The following is a 20,002-nucleotide window of genomic DNA, read 5'->3' as shown; positions in this document are numbered from 1 at the left end:
AGGCTGTACACTCATTACTTTACATTGGAGCAGAGTGTCATTTCTTCAGTGTTGTCACATGAAAAGATATAATAAAATATTTACAGAAATGTGAGGGGTGTACTAACTTTTGTGAGATACTGTATGTGAATATTGTTTGATTCAAATTTTGTCCGAGTTCTATTAAAAAAAGATTTTCGATAACCAACAGGTTGTGATTGCTTAAAGCATCATCATTACTAAAGTCCATTTTAAAGCATGGGTACATATGATTTATTGACTGATCGATTAAAATTCTGTTTTTTAAAAGTTCACACAAAATTAGCTTATTCAGCTGGTTTGGTTTATGACAATAAGTTATGTAAATAAACGTTACTAATAATATAACACAATATAACACGAGTAGCTCCTGGCCACTTTCATTTGTGTACTGTAAATCTAACTGAGGGTAAGGTGACTTGACTCCAACCTCTCCACCCTGATATCACTTACAGCTACTGGAGAAATAAAGTTTAAAAACATGTCAAAGAATATGGTTCTTAAAATTCCTAATTCACTAAACATAAAAATGATTGAAAACAATGAAAGACTAAATTAAATGGATGAAAATTTTGCAATTTGTCTATGGTAGTGACTGAAAAAGGAGGGGACATGATGGTGTTTAATACAAACCATACCTGTAGCTAACACTAAGGAAATGCTGCATCTAACTAAACATCAAAAAAATAAAAATCTATATATTGTTTGAGTGGCCTGTGTGGATAAAATGGATGAGTCCTTCTGATATTGTAAAGACATGACCATGCCAAATTAGCAACGTGCAAGTGTCAGTACAGTGTCATCCACATAGCCCTGGTATGAGAACTCATGTGAGGATATAACTTCACCAAGTAATGAATACTAAGCCTAGTGGGATATCAGTGTTTCAAGCAGATATCAATCCCCTCCATGTCACTTTTATTTGTTAACATTTCTATTAAAATCATTCATCTTAGACTTTGTGATATGACACAACATATAAATCCATTTCATATTTCATAAAATCCCACCAAAGGCTTCTCAAAGTCTCCCACAGGAGAAAGTATAATAATAATAGTAAAAAAATTCTAACAATTACAGTTGGTAAAGAAAGTTTAATGTATTAAACGTTAGAGCAGATAGACAATATTTAATACGAAGAAGTAGGAGAAGAAGAAAAAGATGATGATGATGATGATGATAATGATGAGGAGGAGGAGGATGAGAACGTGCTCCTATTGGTTATTCCAATGCGGCGGGAGGCGTGGTTTGCTGAAATACAGGTGTGGGGTAAAATAAATAAAGGTAAATAGCTACCGAGAACTACAGTGATTATGACAAATACGCTGGAATATCTTTTGACCATAATTTGCTATTTAAAAAAAAATAATTTGTGACTGCTTATTTTTCACTATAGCCCTGAAGGCTTCTAACACTTGAATCCGAAACAATAAATAAACCTGCAGCTTATTTTCTTTTTCTTAGGATTTAGTGTCAGCATTTTGACGAACATTACTGCCACCTAGTGTGCGCGAAGGCATTACACATGGGTAATGAATGGGTTAAATGGCACTAATTTCACGCCATAAACTTCAGCAACAGCAGCAAGAGACAAGCAACATTTGAATAAATAATTTCTTAGTTGTATGCAAACTGAGTGTCACTAAAGTGCAAATCCAAGTGATTCCTCAGACCAGTCCTATGGTGCATGTGGTTAAACCTTCTTCTGGTTTTCACTGCTAATGTAAAAGCTGGTAGAGATAACAGCAACTTACACTCAGACTGTCAGTGTAACTGTAGACAAAGAAAAACATGCAGTTCTTTAATAATGTGGTATTGGTTAATTACTAAATATTGTAAAAAGACAAGTATCTGGGTTATATGAGGAATAAAAACACACCAGGATGTGCTGTTAATGGAAAATATATGCTGTAAACTACCTTTCTGGGTAACAAGGAGGTATCAGGTATAGGAATCCTGATGACTTTGGTCTAGGGAAATTTCCCAATATTACAAATATTTCTAAGAGAAAGTAAATTTCCTCCTTTAGAAAAAAATCCTCAGAAACACAGAGGCATAATGGTATGGAAGCCCATTTCTGCCACTTAATAAAAAATAAAAAATGTTCTTGTGACTTTTTATCTCACGATTCTGACTTTTTATCTCAGAATTGTGAGATATAAACTCGCAATTCTGACTTTTTATCTCAGAATTACGTGATATAAACTCGCAATTCTGACTTTTTATCTCAGAATTGTGAGATATAAACTCGCAATTCTGACTTTTTATCTCAGAATTATGTGATATAAACTCGCAATTCTGACTTTTTATCTCAGAATTACGTGATATAAACTCGCAATTCTGACTTTTTATCTCAGAATTACGTGATATAAACTCGCAATTCTGACTTTTTATCTCAGAATTGTGAGATATAAACTTGCAATTCTGACTTTTTATCTCAGAATTACGTGATATAAACTCGCACTTCTGACTTTTTATCTCAGAATTATGAGATATAAACTCGCAATTCTGACTTTTTATCTCAGAATTACGTGATATAAACTCGCAATTCTGACTTTTTATCTCAGAATTACGTGATATAAACTCGCAATTCTGACTTTTTATCTCAGAATTGTGAGATATAAACTTGCAATTCTGACTTTTTATCTCAGAATTACATGACATAAACTCGCAATTCTGACTTTTTATCTCAGAATTACGTGATATAAACTCGCAATTCTGACTTTTTATCTCAGAATTACGTGATATAAACTCGCAATTCTGACTTTTTATCTCAGAATTGTGAGATATAAACTTGCAATTCTGACTTTTTATCTCAGAATTGTGAGATATAAACTTGCAATTCTGACTTTTTATCTCAGAATTACGTGATATAAACTTGCAATTCTGACTTTTTATCTCAGAATTACGTGATATAAACTCGCAATTCTGACTTTTTATCTCAGAATTGTGAGATATAAACTTGCAATTCTGACTTTTTATCTCAGAATTGTGATATAAACTTGCAATTCTGACTTTTTATCTCAGAATTGTGAGATATAAACTTGCAATTCTGACTTTTTATCTCAGAATTGTGATATAAACTTGCAATTCTGACTTTTTATCTCAGAATTGTGAGATATAAACTCGCAATTCTGACTTTTTATCTCAGAATTACGTGATATAAACTCGCAATTCTGACTTTTTATCTCAGAATTACGTGATATAAACTCGCAATTCTGACTTTTTATCTCAGAATTACGTGATATAAACTTGCAATTCTGACTTTTTATCTCAGAATTGTGAGATATAAACTTGCAATTCTGACTTTTTATCTCAGAATTGTGAGATATAAACTTGCAATTCTGACTTTTTATCTCAGAATTATGTGATATAAACTCGCACTTCTGACTTTTTATCTCAGAATTACGTGATATAAACTCGCAATTCTGACTTTTTATCTCAGAATTGTGAGATATAAACTTGCAATTCTGACTTTTTATCTCACAATTGTGAAATATAAACTTGCAATTCTGACTTTTTATCTCAGAATTACGATATAAACTTGCAATTCTGACTTTTTATCTCAGAATTACGTGATATAAACTCGCAATTCTGACTTTTTATCTCAGAATTGTGAGATATAAACTTGCAATTCTGACTTTTTATCTCAGAATTGTGAAATATAAACTTGCAATTCTGACTTTTTATCTCAGAATTACGTGATATAAACTTGCAATTCTGACTTTTTATCTCAGAATTACGTGATATAAACTCGCAATTCTGACTTTTTATCTCAGAATTGTGAGATATAAACTTGCAATTCTGACTTTTTATCTCAGAATTGTGATATAAACTTGCAATTCTGACTTTTTATCTCAGAATTGTGAGATATAAACTCGCAATTCTGACTTTTTATCTCAGAATTACGTGATATAAACTCGCAATTCTGACTTTTTATCTCAGAATTACGTGATATAAACTCGCAATTCTGACTTTTTATCTCAGAATTACGTGATATAAACTCGCAATTCTGACTTTTTATCTCAGAATTACGTGATATAAACTCGCAATTCTGACTTTTTATCTCAGAATTACGTGATATAAACTCGCAATTCTGACTTTTTATCTCAGAATTGTGAGATATAAACTCGCAATAAACTAAAGAGTTGCACAGTTCACATCTCAGTTCGAAATAGGAATTTTGTGTTAGCCACCTTTTTGAAATGCCAGAATTTGATATAACCCCGTTCATGATATAACAATTTTCCTCTGCATGCCCCTTAACATGCAAATCATGCAATGCGTTCTGTTGATGTACTGCCAAGCCCCAGTGAAGTACCTCTGTGGTCCGGTAAAAAAAAAAAAAAGATAAATCATTGCCTGATGATAGATATTACAGTATACTGACTTGAGAATAATTTTCCCTGATAATATTTCATCAGTCACGTCATATTTTCTTTTTTTTTTTTTTTACTGCTACCTTTCGGAATAATAATGCGATGCCAGATTTGTAAATAAAATATTGATCTAATCAGTTAATATACAATTCTACTTTGTAGGGAGGAACACTTTCAAATGTCTGCTATTATTTGTCTGCGATGAAGCAGCTCTTTTTATGTATGCAACTGTTAATGACTCTGTACCACAGAGGGGGACACTTTTTTTTGATTGGGAGCCATAATGTAAAGATATAAAATGCATTTAATGACCCCTTTAATATGCAGTGTACTAAGACGTTATTCAGACATCTGTAAGACAACATAGAAAGCATATTTGGGCTTAATAGGGTCACTTCCATCCTGTCAATAAACTCAAAAGTGGAAATTGAGGAATCTTAATGTTATACATATTTTTCACAATTACAGTAAGCATATTGACACTTTTTAGCACAAGTAGAGCCAGCCATTCTGAGAAAAAAGGCAGAGTTGCGAGTTTATAGCTCACAATTCTGAGATAAAAAGTCAGAATTGCGAGATAAAAAGTCGCAAGAACCTATTTCTTTTTCTTAAGTGGCGGAAACGGGCTTCCATAATAATGACTTCATGGTACACAGAAATTTATACTCCGTTGTTATTGTTTGGACCACCCACTTGAGAGTTGATGTAGCTTGCCTTGCTTATTTGTGGCCTGAAAGCTGTCCAGCTGGAGGCTGATAATTCAGACAGAGAAGTCACATTCAGAGTGAATGGCAGCCATCTAGCGGCGAAACATTGAGATGCTCTGTGAGCTGATTTTTTACATTAAAACCCCTGTGTGTTTTTGGGAACAGTGCTGTTGGTCTGGTGAACAAAGGGAAGGTACTCATGGCAGGGGAAGGGGTGAACCCACTGACTGATTTTTTTCACCCTTTTTTGCAGAAATGAAAATGATCTAATTGGCTGGCCTCTGGGAAACCCGTGAGGTCACCTATTACTTTTTTACTAGGGGTCAAAAGGGGAGGAATTGATGAGGTTCTTGGCAACAGCAAAATACATCTTGCCTCAAGGCTTGAGCACTGAGCCAGGCTGCTGGCTGAGGCTTGGGCTTGAGCGGGCCAGAACCAGTTACCTCATGCCATAGGCTGTCATGCCTGTGATCTTCAGGCCAGAAAGACCATGGCTTTGCAAATATCCTCCCCATGAAATCAGCTTTACCCTACAAATGTATCAAAATGTAACTTGTCAGTACTGACTTGCTCTTGAGCATGCTAACAGAATGCTAAAGCATATCTTTGCTTACCATACTGTCTTGGTCATAGATCTCGATGACGATAATTGGAGGGTCATCCCTCAGCTCACTAGCCTCACCATAATTCAACAAATACTAGAAGTTAATCCCATGTGGGGCAGAGGGTCTCATTCACAATCTGAGAGAATATCATTCACATGATATTATTTCTATAGAATGAATAGAATACTTATTTAAGTTGAAGATAAAAATGTCTTACCTCTGTGACCTGGCTGTGTGTTGAAAAACAAATCTGTGCTATCTGCAGTAAACAGGCCCCTTGCCTGGTACGTGTGTACTCTCAGCTGGAAGACTTGCTTCACTGTTAAAAACAATTTCAAACAGTTAGGTTATAGACACAGTTACATTTGATTAAACCTCTTTAAACATCTTAAGTTCTTTAGTAGGCAACAAATTAATTGTTTACTGGATTTAATCTCACCTTGAAATAAATGGTCTTGACTTTTGCATAGTCTTTCCCTTCACTTCACTTCCTCCACATTAGAGAAAAGGAGGTCTTTAGAGTGCACTCTAGCATATCCAATGTGTACTGTACCAGCTCCCACATGCACAATTTCAGCCTTTCTTGATCCTTTCTTCGTAAGAAAGTGTAAGAAATTTGCTAAAAGAGTTGTTTTAAAAGGTATTATAGATTCTGAATATAACACCATGTAATGATAAGAAAAGTATGTTTTGAGTATTCTGTATGTTTTGTTAAATAAGGGGTGCCAAATAGTGGTCAGGGATGGCTGGTACAATGTGTTGATTTCTCAGCCTGATATTTAAATATTACATTAAATCAGTTCTTTGTGGAGGGAAATATCCAAACTGTTTTCTACTCCAGCCATCCAGGACAAGGTTCGGATTTTTCAAACCTGCGGCCATTACTCAGTTCTTCTAGAACTCCTCTGAGCCTAGGCTCAGAAAAAGCCTTCTCTGTTTTAATGATCTCCTGAACATCATTCAGTCCCTCTTCCATTTAAGTAATAATAACAGAATCCGTTTTAGACATTTAATGATATAGCAATGCAATATTTAAAAATGAAATTCAAATATTTAAAATACATGACCTACCAACTTATGTACAATGTTGGCATTGTATAATCTTCTTCTCTGGTCTTGCCATCAGCTCTTAATATAAATACAGGGCTTTCTCTCAAAATAGGGAAGGTGAAAGTAGTTCCTGTGGAATGAATGCAGAGAATTAATAGAAAATGACCAACAATAACAGTGAGTTGTCACAACACACTCTCGCAGACAGAAAGCAGATCCACTCTTCTTTATTTAAACAAAGGCAAGACTGAATGCAGAGAAAAAAAGGAAACTAAGGCAGATAGGCAGTAACTCAGAGACATCAAACGAGTGGTGGAAACTGGGGATAACTTAGACAGACTCACGACTTTTACTTGAACAGTATCAATACTCGCCGCTGCCCTCGGCGAGTGAGCATTTTAAATAGCCATCGTGATTGAGTGCAGGTGGTGTGATTAAAAGTCTGGTGATTGGGAGCGCGGGGGCGTGGCTGAGGTTGGCATGCCCGTGACATCAGTGCAGTGTGATGTACTTCAATAGAGATACCGGTTCACATACCGGTCAGTGATGACAGGTTTCCTTGGTGAAGTGGTGGACACTGATGACAGTTGTCCATCATCAGCCACCTCTTCATCACTGGAGGCTTGGCTGAGTTAGTTAGTTCATCACCATCTCACATCTTGATCAAAGAATAAATTCGTTAATAGCTCTCGAAATAATCTAATCACAATTAAACCCAACAAAGGCCAAATAAGAAAAGAAAACAATTTCTAAAGTTTGGACTTCTGAACATTAGATCCTTTGCACCGAAAGCACTTATTGTTAATGAAATGATCTCAGATTATAGTTTTGACGCACTCTGTCTTAACGAAACCTGGCTTAGACCAAATGACTACATTGGTCTGAATGAGTCTACTCTTTCAGGATATTCCTATAAGCATGAGCCCCGTCAGACTGGTCGTGGAGGTGGTGTTGCAACTATCTATAACAATTCTCTTACCGTTACTCAGAAAAAGGGCACAGGTTTAGCTCATTTGAAGTGCTTATCCTTAATGTTGCACTCACTGACATACATAGAAAATCCCTACTATATCTTGCACTGGCCACCGTATATAGACCCCCGGGGCCCTACATTGATTTTCTTAAAGAGTTTGCACATTTACTCTCAGATCTTTTGATAAATTTTGACAAAGTGTTAATTGTAGGAGACTTTAACATTCATGTAGACAATGCTAATGATGCTTTAGGACTCACATTTATAGATTTACTAAATTCCTTTGCGGTTAAACAAAACATTAATAGACCAACTCATCGTTTTAATCATATGCTAGATTTAGTTATATCACATAGGACCAATTTCAACACAGACCACAGGATCCATGTTCAAGCCCACTAGCTGTCGCGCCTCATTAATGCACCTCGCAAAGGTGAAACTTCCATACATGACTGTAAGGATTAAGGATTTAGGATTCAGACAGTCCTACAGTTCAATTTTAAAATAATTCAGAAGATGTAGTGAAGTTCAACTTCAGCTGACATTTGTTTACACATTTTTTTTTGTAATTATCTTAATATCTAAAATTATCTAAATAATTTAATTCACCTTGTACATTTAAATATTTCTCCACAGTTGATGTAATTGGAAAAAAGAAATATTGATAGATATGTGTGCTATTTAACATACTTGGAAATCCATCAGTCTTCCATAGCTTGGTTCAATTTTGATGTCAGGTTTTGATTTGAAGTAAAATAAATAATGTAAAATATAATGCTTATACCGTCAAGTGCGTACACTTCACCATCTTAATGAAATGTATAATATTTTGTGTTTAGATGCATCCTCACCTTTTGTTAGATACATTAGTTTTTACAGCAGTGACAGAGGCCAGTGAAATGGTGTCAGGGTCTGGTCCTCTGCCAAACCTTCTGTCCAGGTCATCTGTCTCCAGGATGGCTGGCTCATCTGAGAATACCAGCAGACAGTGAAGAGTTATTGTAATAATCCCTTTTTTAAACATTAATATTTTAGTTTACTTCATTTGGTTAATTGCAAGGTTACACTGGCATTTGTAATGTGAAGTAAAACAAGACCAAAGAAGAAATCTATAATGACTGATGGAAAGAGAGAGCTGAACCTGAGACACTAGGAACTAGAACTAGAGTCATCACTCTGGGTTACCAATGACTATGTACGCTATAAAATGTAACATAATACAGAAACAAATTTCTAACTCATTTTATTACATGTGAGAATGTTCAGAATGTGTCTAACAGGTGAAATACATCTGCAGAATAAAAAATGGTTGGATTATTGTAATGGAAAACAGTGCTCACATGTTCTTTTATCAGAAAAAAGGCAAACTGTCTCCTACTTTAATTATTCAGCATGCATTGTTCCAGTTGGGATGTTGGACCTTTGTTCACCCAAATTGGTGCCATGTGTTACTCAGCAATGCAAGATTATTAGCTTCTATTCAGGTCTTTACTAGACTAATGTCATAATTGAAAACATGAACTGCATGCCATCTCCCAAAACTTGGTTTTATGAAATTATTGAGCTAATGTTATACTTAATCCTCTTTCATGGCTTAAGGTTTTAAGAATAAAGGGCTGACAGTGTTCACATTGAGCTCCTTTAAATTTCTGTAAAATGCTTTAAATGCTGTACAAAGTCATTTGTATTATTTATAGCTCCTTTGGCTATGATTCATTTTTAGAAGATAATACTCAATGCAAATTATTAATATTATTTTTTAAGCTAGTTACAGCACATCTCATGAATAAACCATACTATTTGTAAAGTAGATGCTGTGGTCTAATGTTGTCTGTATACAAGTAAGTGTTGCCTTTAATTTTTATGAACGCTCATCATTGCTGCCTGTTTTATCTTCATTAGACCAGCGTAATAGTCACATTAACTGGGACACAATAATGCATTAAAATGAAGAACATAGTAAAAGGTGCTAAGGTTATTTGGAGCTTATTTGACATGCATGGCATGTCCTTTACAATGACCTATATGAGTAAACACATCTAAAATCAAACTTAACATGAATACAAGATCATTTGAAAGCTTAATTACAGAGTAATAAAACTGTCTCTAGATCATGTTTAACTTTATTTGAGTAGCCTGTTTTTTTTTTCTTTTTTAATGTTCATTTGGTTTCTTTTGTGATGAAACTAGTGTCTAGATAGAGGTTTGAATGCTTGACACTCCTGCTGACAACATCGACAACCTAGATGAGAGATGCTGCCTTTAATTACCAGATTGTGAGCAATGGACAGAAGCACTCTACTGTAGTCCCCTGTACTGCCTAAATGAGGGTCACTCTTGTTCAACTCTTTGCTGTTGCCAGCCCAACAAAGTTAAAAACTCCAGTCTCTTACTTTGTGTATTTATGGCCAGGAGAGCTTCTTTAGCTAATCTCCCTATATTTCTCATGTTACATTTGTATGCTAGACATTATTTATGTAAATGATCTTCTCAACAGATTCTCAAAGATATCAGATATTTCAGGTGCCATGTATATGAACTCATATTGTGAGTTCATGACCTATCCTGAATATGGCATAGCTCTCATACTTGATATGAACCAATCATTAATGTGGTATAAAAGATTAGATAAAGTATCATCATCAGCATGCTGAATTTGAAACTTGGCAAACATATTTGGTTTTCGTTAGTCCTACCCTTAGTAAGGGGTTAAATGATGACTGCATAAACTTACAATAATTCTACAGAATGGTAATGCTGCTCTCTTTGTGCTCCAGTGGCTGTTTCATCTGACTGTATTGCAATATGGTACATCAGTACACCCCTCCAAATCATTGAATTCAGGTGTTGTTTTTCAGGGACTGGGCTTGGCCCTTTAATTCAATGTCATAAAACGTGATGGAATTAGACCAATTTTGTGTAAGGGTTCTGGGATTTTTTAGGAGTAGCTCAATCTCCTATATTAACCAGTGACACATCTTATAATAATAATACGATTTGTTCTAGCCTTTTTGTTATGTACACTGAGCATTTATTTAAGATAACACAAAGCAGACATAAATCAGACCTTTCTGACACACTGGACATTGCTCAATGGATCCACTGGTGTAGTATTGGTACCAGTTATGTATTATTAACAAATATTCAGCATCATTGGCATGATTTTTTTAATGCATGTATGTTGCCAAAGCATCTGTAAGACAATACAAACAACAGGAACATCAGAAACAACAGAAAATATCAATACTACTACTCCTACTAAATATAGCTGCAAGCAGTAACGAAGGTCCGAGCAGCTCAGAGCCACCATATGGACAACTAAGAACATAGAAACTGTGTATGGGTGTTTAAATCTGTTTTTCAGTATACTGTAACACCCCAAATTTCACTAGACATGGTGTATGCCATTGCCACCCAGGCCTTATGGTAAGCTTGTGCATGGACACATGCACTGTCAGTAAACAAAAAGCGGGGGATCTGTCCAGGGATCTGTCAGACATAGTGAGTGCATCAGATGAGGGTGGTTTACTCCCTAAATACTCAGTGTCCAGAGTGTTTTTCTAAAGGCTATAAGAGAGAGACTAAATCTGGTATAGGATGTTTAAAAAATATATGATGGTCAGGTCTCCTAATATTTAATGTATATGCCTCCTGAGTGCTCTGTTTATATTTAATGTAAGGTTAAGACGTTAGTGCGCGCTCGCGCACACGCACGCACGCACGCACACACACACAAAAAAAAACGTGTGACGTATCATTACGTGTGACGATTCTAATTCCGATTCTAATTCCGTTGCCATAGTGCGATACTTCCATATTACTCTCGACTGCAAACACAGTAGTTAGTATTCTGAGCTTCTTGAGCAACTGAAACTAGAGATATCTCATTTACTGGTAGGTCAGGACAATTATTATTGTTATTGTTGCTATTATTATTATTATTAGTCACTGAAACGTTATTTCACGTTATTTATATTGATTATTCTGCATTAAAACATTGAAAGCAGTTTATCTTAAGACTTATCGGTCTTACACATATATTTTGTTTCAGTTTCATACTACAAATATTGAGGAAATAAAAATGATGATCAATAAAAAGGAGAAAAATAACGAGTACGGTAAGTGTTGATTATTTATTTATTTTTTGAGCCTGAAAGAAAAATCTATGTAACGGTCCGGAGACGCCGCCTGAAGCGGGGATTGAACCCGGATCTGCTCGGTAGTCAGACCCATAAGCAGGAGAAAAACCAGGCACTGCTTTATGAACATAAAACAAAACTAACGAAAACATGATTATCACATAGATACCTGAAATAGAGAACAGCGAAGACAGTTCCAAAATGGCTGATATATAACGGGTAGCACATTAGGGGAAATGGGGAACGGGAAATGGGAACAATATGAAGGACGTGCCACAAGACACCAGGGAAAAATTACATAAAGCAGACTATAGTGAAACGCCTGCCACCTGCTGGTCTGGCAGGGAACTGTCCCAGTAGCTCCTGACAATTCAACTGTCTCACAATGTGAATTGCTGTTAAATAAATCATTGAATTTTTCTCTTTCAGGGGAACCTGCCCCATATGATCCGACATTCAGTGGCCCTGTTCAAAAAAGGTAAAGCCTGAACTCAACATTTTACATACTGTTTAGAGAACAAAATTTAATCATCAATCCCTGTAAGATCTGTATAAAAATGTTAAATGAAGACAATAGAAATCATTTTAATAATCTGTAGCTATGATTTTGCCTCATTAACAGATGGAGTTGTGAACCCTAATGCATATTATTGTTTGTTCTTTCTTTTAGGGCATGTACTGATGTCTTGTGCTGCATTATTTTCTTTGCTGCGATGGTTGGATATGTTATTCTCGGGGGGGCTGGTAAAATCAAATAATACATTTACTATTGCTTTCTATCAACACCAATTGTGTATTAAAATGTTCATGATTTGTAATCTTTTATCTTGACTAATTTTTTTCTACAGCTTGGCTTTATGGAAACCCCCAATATATTATCTATCAGCAGAACTCTGCTGGAGGATTCTGTGGAATTGGACCCAATGTGTAAGTCTCTGGGATACACGAGTAACCTGTAGATATTTACAGCCATACTTTCACCATCTATTTTATTAGGAACACCTCTACACCTGCACATTCATGCGAATCTCTAATCAACCAATCGTATAGCAACAGCCCAATGCATAAAATCATGCAGATACAGGTCAAGAGTTTCATTTAATGTTCACATCAAACAGCAGAATGGGGAAGAAATGTGTTCTCTGTGATTTTAACCATGGCATGCTTTTTAGTGCCAGATTGACTGGTTTGAGTGTTTCAGAAACTGATTATCTCCTGGGATTATCTCCTGGGAGGATACTTGGAATGGTGTGAAAAATAAAAAAACTTTTTGTGAGTGGAAGATTTGTTGGTGAAATGCTTTTCTGATAAGAGAGATCAGAGGAGAATGACCAGACTGGAATGACCAGTATTCTTTATAAATTTGGCGATCAGAAAAGCATCTCAGGACACACAACACAGCAGACATTGAGGTGGATAAGCTACAACAGCAGAACTTATTTTTGCTTTTCACATCATTCTATGTAAACTCTAGAGACTGTTGTGTGTGAAAAAAAGAGGTGTACCGGTGTTCCTAATAAAGTGAACAATTGGTGTATTTCCTATTAAAACAAAACAATTTAAACACAAAACAATTAAAACATGGTAATCAGATTTATGTGTGGGTGCTAAGCCTCATTTGTATTTCTATATCTCTTCCTTCTCAGTGACAAACCCAACGTATTTTATTTTGATGTGCTGAAGTGTGCCTCTGCAGCCAATGTAACAGCTGCAACGTTCAAGGGCCTTCAATGTCCAACGACTCAAGTACGTTTACACACTTTCACATATTTTTACCTAGATCACGGCAAAGGTTAATATGCTATATGTAGTAGATATGCAGCTCTTTCAGCAAACTCGCGTTTATCACAAGGTTGTGCAGTTTGAATCTTTCTTACGTCCTGTGATGCTGTGAAGTTGCTGTAGATATTGTGACATATAACCCTTAAAATTATTCCTTTATAGGGTCTGTAACCATTTCTTTTGCTCTCTGTGTGTAGGTGTGCGTTAAGAAGTGCCCTTCAACCTTTTGGTTTTTGCCCCCGAAGGCATTCATTGCAGGGGCAAAACCTAGTGAATTCTTCCAACAGGAGTTGTGTGACCCCAGTTTGGACCTTGCTCGGACCACACTGGTAAGCTGGACAGTTAGCTCTTTATAAATCCCTGTATTGAAGCCTTGGTAATATTCTGCATGAAATTGTGCTGCTGCAGATTTTAATACAATTTCTTCCACAGACAATACAAGAGATCCTGAACAAAGATCTGTGCCCAGCATATTATATGCCAACCAAACAAGGTAAGAACCATATACATGCCAAATAGAAGATGATCACTCACCCTTTGTGTGTTTTGTTCTTTAATGATTTCTCTCTTTCTCTAGTTCAGGGAAAATGTTTGCCAAGTTTTGACCCAAAGGACATTCCATCAGATTTCAGTGTCCCTGGATTAACTTTGGATGAAAAAACACTGAAGAACATAATGGATGCTACAAGGTAATACGGACACACACACACACACACACAATATCTGTTGCTTTTTTTTTTAATAAATGTCTTGTACTGATTGATATAAATGACTTGCGTTTGCAGCGCTCTCCGTTCAGGATTTAATGCGAAATCCATGAAAGTCAGGATCATTGAAGATCTTGCCTTTACGTGGTATTGGATATTAATGTAAGCAAATTTCATATCATTGGCAGTGATCTCATGCATTAAAAAAATAATTTAAAAATGTAAAACATTTTATCAATTTTAAAAATGTATAAATTTCTCTGTCTGTCTCAGAGGTTTGGTGATCACTTTGGTGGTAAGTATGGTGCTTATTCTGCTGATGCGATTCTGTGTGTCAGTGGTGGTCGTGGTGCTTCTCGTCGGTGTCCTATCAGTGGGAGCATATGGTAGGTTTCTGATTTTCTTGAACACTGATTCTGGCATACTGCTAATGCTGATTTACTCACATGCTCACGAGTCCTGCATGTGAGAGAATCAATAACTGAGTGACTAAAGTGTCTGCGCTCTCTGTCTTAGGCATTTACCAGTGCTACCAGGGGTACCAGGCAATCATATCGGGCAACTCACAGCACACACTGAGTGAGCTCAGTCTTCAATCCAAGATGTCAGACATCCTTCAAGTGAAGGAGATCTGGCTGGCTTTCTGTGAGTACTTCCTGCTTCTTTATCCCAAACTGTAAAGTGACATGGAGTCAAACATGCAACAGTTAATGACACTTAATTCAAATTAGAAACAAATTCTGCCTTTACTGCATTGAAAATAATGTTTGATCTGATGCGTATGTTACAGTGGTGATTGTGTCCCTGCTGGAGTTCATCCTATTGGTGCTGTTTGTTTCATGTTTAAGAAAAGGATTTTTGAAAGCTTTGGCAATGATGAGGCAGTGTAGCAAGTAAGTACTTTTCAGCACAGAATATAATACAAACCAACTATTCTGTTATTGGGAAGTATTTTTTGTGTTTAAGATATGGCTTTAGGCCGTTGTTGACTTTTGTGCTTTGTGTTGTGTGCAGGGCAATGGGTGCCATGTTCTCTGTAATGGTGTTTCCTTTGGTCACATTTCTGCTGGTCACACTCTGTGTGAGCTTCTGCGCAGTGACTAGCATGTATCCTTTCTGCCCACACTTATCATTCCTGTACCTCCTGTAATTCAGTACTGAACAGTGAATAAGTAATACAATTAAAACTATAAAAATACCCAAAAATATGTTTGCATCACTAATCTATGAGAGCTGTGCCCTTGACTATTTTACCTTAGAAATCTGGCTACTTCTGGACTGCCAGTGTACTATAAAGTTGCACTGAATTCATCAAATCCAGAATGTGCTGTCATCACAGGCAACCAACCATGTGTCCCAGAGGTCAGTGACACACACACACACACCCCAATAAAATGAATAGGTTCATACACAGAAAAGTTAAAATGCCATTTCAAGCATAACAGTATGAGATTCACAGTACAGTTATAGGTGCTAATTTGTATTAGTGATTCATTTGGATTTCCTGCTCACATTGTGCACCCTTTTTTGTCTTCCTCTTTTTCCCCCTCTTGTTTTATTTTTCTGTTTAGTCTTTCAAGGCTTCGGACTACCCCAACTGTCCTGTGCGCTGTGTCTTTGCTCAATATGATGAGGAAGGCGGGTTTCTCCAGAGATATGCCAAATACTTTCAGATTTATAATTTCCTGGCATGTTTCTGGTGTCTTCATTTTATCATCGCATTGAGCCAGTGCACACTTGCCAGAACCTTTAGTACCTACTACTGGTCTTTGAGTAAACCACAGACCATTAGGCGTTCTACTCTCTGCAGAGCATTGTTCCAGACATTACGGTATGGTACATTCCTCTCTGGTCTCATTTTCTAATTTGCTCACATCCTGTACTAATCCCTATAACTCTGCTTTCTGAAGGTACCATACTGGCTCCTTGGCGTTTGGTGCTGTCTTTGTTAATATGTTCCAGGGCATCCGGATTGTGCTGCAGTATCTTAAAAATGTCACCAAAGGTAAAAAAAAATATTTACAGTCCTCTTCTCCCTACTACTTTATCCCACTTTATTCTTAGTGTATGTGTATTTAATGTTGCTGATTTATGATAATTAATACTATGCGGTTCTCCCAGGTGGACAGAGATGCAGTTGGTGCTGTTGTCCTCTGATTATCATCCTGAGATCATGCTTCTGCGCCTTGGATACCGTCATCAAATACTTCAACAGGAACACATACATAATGGTCAGTAATTAATTCACAAAAATGTAGTTACTAAGTATTTCACTGTAGCAAATGTACTGTTTAATTCAGACAACTAAAATATACCATGAATTTAAATGATGTATACAGTAGGTGAACTGAATCAATTCTAAATTACATTACCCATCAGCCCCAGCACATCACATGTCCAAATCACACATCCCCAATGATCACTCAATACCCCTTCTGTCACCTTAATGTTACCTCCAGCATTTGTGACAATCTTATATAGCTATATGTTACATTATTAATGCTTATTATGGGTTGACAACTAACAAGTGTACAACTTGACTAATCATATGTATTTATGTGTGTGTGTGTTTATTATACAGATCGCGGTCTATGGAGACAACTTCTTCATATCAGCTAGGAATGCTTGCATGCTCTGGGGAAGGAATAAGGACCGGTAAGCTGTCACAAAGAATCCTTCACGTTTCATTTGATTTACCGTGTGTGAGCGTGTTTGTGTGTGCATTGTGTGCAAAATCAGAGCTTGAATTCATTTTTGACGAATGACTTTCATGTACTTGACTTGTTTTCATAGCATTTAACACATTGTTATTCACAGAGTACTGGTGGTGGACCGAGTTACAGACTTGCTGCTGTTCTTCGGAAGACTGCTCGTGGTTGGAGCAATAGGTTTGAAACACAATGTCACATTACAACATCATATTACAAATAAAATCCTGTGCTGGAAATGATCAACAGACTAAGAATTTGTTTCTTTGTCCTTTAAGGTGTTTTGGCTTTCTGCTTCTTCTCTGGAGAAATCAGAGTGTCAGCAGACATCTTCCAGGCTGAGCTGCTAAACTTTTGCTGGCTGCCTATTCTTGTAGGTTCTACTACAACCACCAAGAAATGTTTAAATATAATAGAATAAACGTTCGATTTTACAGTTGTACAAACTTTTTTCTGTTTGTTAAAGGTCCTGATGGTTGGATCGTACTTCATTGCTCTCGGCTGCTTCAGTGTGTACAGCATGGGTGTGGACACGTTCACCCTGTGTGTCAGTAAGTAGCACGTAGAAGACACATACATACTTCATATGAGTGTTGAACACACACATATTTGTCAGTTAATGTGTTTGATTCAATCTAACAGCAAAAGGCTAGAAAATCCTATTTACAATTTATGTGTTTGTTCTCTCTTTAGTGGATGATCTGGAGCGCCATGATGGGACTCTACAGAGACCCTACATGTCAAGGAGCATGATGGAGATCCTTCAAAAGCAAAAAGAATTTGATGTTTAATAAAAACATTTGAACATGTACAGTATCTCACAAAAGTGAGTACACCCATCACATTTTTGTGAATATTTTATTATATCTTTTCATGCGACAACACTGAAGAAATGACACTCTGCTACAGTGTAGCAAGAAAGAGAGTGCTTTGCCATGAGGTGCCATGTTGAACTTCCAGTGACCAGTGTGAGAGGGATAGCACCGACTTTAACACACCTGCTCCCCATTCACACCTGAGACCTTATAACAATAATGAGTCACATGACACCAGGGAGGGTAAATGGCTAATTGGGCCCAATTTGGACATTTCCACTTAGGGGTGTAGTCACTTTTGTTACCGACGGTTTAGACATTAATGGCTGTGTGTTGAGTTATTTTGAAGGGACAGCAAATTTACACTGTTATACAGGCTGTACACTCATTACTTTACATTGGAGCAGAGTGTCATTTCTTCAGTGTTGTCACATGAAAAGATATAATAAAATATTTACAGAAATCTGAGGGGTGTACTAACTTTTGTGAGATACTGTATGTGAATGTTTGATTCAGATTTTGTCGAGTTCTTTTAAAAAAAAGATTGCAACAAAAACAGGTTGTGATTGCTTAAAGCATCATCATTACTAAAGTCCATTTTTAAGCATGGGTACATATGATTTATTGCAAAATAATATGACTGTTCGATAAAAGATCTGTTTTTTAAAAGTTCACACAAAATTAGCTTATTCGGCTGGTTTGGTTTATGACAATAAGCTATGTAAATAAACGTTACTAATAATATAACACAATATAACACGAGTAGCTCCTGGCCACTTTCATTTGTGTACTGTAAATCTAACTGAGGGTAAGGTGACTTGACTCCAACCTCTCCACCCTGATATCACTTACAGCTACTGGAGAAATAAAGTTTAAAAACATGTCAAAGAATATGGTTCTTAAAATTCCTAATTCACTAAACATAAAAATGATTGAAAACAATGAAAGACTAAATTAAATGGATGAAAATTTTGCAATTTGTCTATGGTAGTGACTGAAAAAGGAGGGGACATGATGGTGTTTAATACAAACCATACCTGTAGCTAACACTAAGGAAATGCTGCATCTAACTAAACATCAAAAAAAAAAAAATCTATATATTGTTTGAGTGGCCTGTGTGGATAAAATGGATGAGTCCTTCTGATATTGTAAAGACATGACCATGCCAAATTAGCAACGTGCAAGTGTCAGTACAGTGTCATCCACATAGCCCTGATATGAGAACTCATGTGAGGATATAACTTCACCAAGTAATGAATACTAAGCCTAGTGGGATATCAGTGTTTCAAGCAGATATCAATCCCCTCCATGTCACTTTTATTTGTTAACATTTCTATTAAAATCATTCATCTTAGACTTTGTGATATGACACAACATATAAATCCATTTCATATTTCATAAAATCCCACCAAAGGCTTCTCAAAGTCTCCCACAGGAGAAAGTATAATAATAATAGTAAAAAAATTCTAACAATTACAGTTGGTAAAGAAAGTTTAATGTATTAAACGTTAGAGCAGATAGACAATATTTAATACGAAGAAGTAGGAGAAGAAGAAAAAGATGATGATGATGATGATGATGATAATGATGAGGAGGAGGATGAGAACGTGCTCCTATTGGTTATTCCAATGCGGCGGGAGGCGTGGTTTGCTGAAATACAGGTGTGGGGTAAAATAAATAAAGGTAAATAGCTACCGAGAACTACAGTGATTATGACAAATACGCTGGAATATCTTTTGACCATAATTTGCTATTTAAAAAAAATAAATTTGTGACTGCTTATTTTTCACTATAGCCCTGAAGGCTTCTAACACTTGAATCCGAAACAATAAATAAACCTGCAGCTTATTTTCTTTTTCTTAGGATTTAGTGTCAGCATTTTGACGAACATTACTGCCACCTAGTGTGCGCGAAGGCATTACACATGGGTAATGAATGGGTTAAATGGCACTAATTTCACGCCATAAACTTCAGCAACAGCAGCAAGAGACAAGCAACATTTGAATAAATAATTTCTTAGTTGTATGCAAACTGAGTGTCACTAAAGTGCAAATCCAAGTGATTCCTCAGACCAGTCCTATGGTGCATGTGGTTAAACCTTCTTCTGGTTTTCACTGCT

The 20,002-nt window shown here is 36.3% G+C and overlaps 1 protein-coding gene across 1 annotated transcript; it reads left to right on the top strand.

Moving 5' to 3' along the window:
- Positions 1–11,813: 11,813 nt before the first annotated feature.
- On the top strand, positions 11,814–17,896 carry LOC131359863 (choline transporter-like protein 4). The gene is made up of 22 exons (XM_058400036.1): positions 11,814–11,850; positions 12,301–12,349; positions 12,542–12,615; positions 12,720–12,798; positions 13,518–13,617; positions 13,851–13,982; positions 14,086–14,146; positions 14,231–14,342; positions 14,439–14,522; positions 14,634–14,825; positions 14,950–15,005; positions 15,151–15,253; positions 15,375–15,467; positions 15,620–15,722; positions 15,932–16,002; positions 16,271–16,365; positions 16,482–16,591; positions 16,942–17,015; positions 17,178–17,248; positions 17,347–17,441; positions 17,535–17,619; positions 17,762–17,896. The coding sequence occupies exons 1-22, from the start codon at positions 11,814–11,816 to the stop codon at positions 17,857–17,859; spliced, it is 1,974 nt and encodes a 657-aa protein (XP_058256019.1). The 3' UTR covers positions 17,860–17,896.
- The last annotated feature ends 2,106 nt before the right edge of the window (positions 17,897–20,002 follow it).

Source organism: Hemibagrus wyckioides, linkage group LG09, assembly GCF_019097595.1.
Source record: "Hemibagrus wyckioides isolate EC202008001 linkage group LG09, SWU_Hwy_1.0, whole genome shotgun sequence".
Lineage (NCBI taxonomy): Eukaryota > Metazoa > Chordata > Actinopteri > Siluriformes > Bagridae > Hemibagrus > Hemibagrus wyckioides.
This window is presented reverse-complemented; position numbering and strand designations above follow the sequence as displayed.

What these genes read in the sequence shown, in the direction of transcription:
- LOC131359863 (XM_058400036.1), top strand. Translation starts at nt 11,814, where the DNA reads ATGATGATCAATAAAAAGGAGAAAAATAACGAGTACG. An exon ending in AGTGGCCCTGTTCAAAAAAG is followed by an intron (nt 12,350 to 12,541) that starts GTAAAGCCTGAA and finishes TCTTTCTTTTAG; the next exon opens with GGCATGTACTGATGTCTTGT. An exon ending in ACCAACCATGTGTCCCAGAG is followed by an intron (nt 15,723 to 15,931) that starts GTCAGTGACACA and finishes TTTTCTGTTTAG; the next exon opens with TCTTTCAAGGCTTCGGACTA.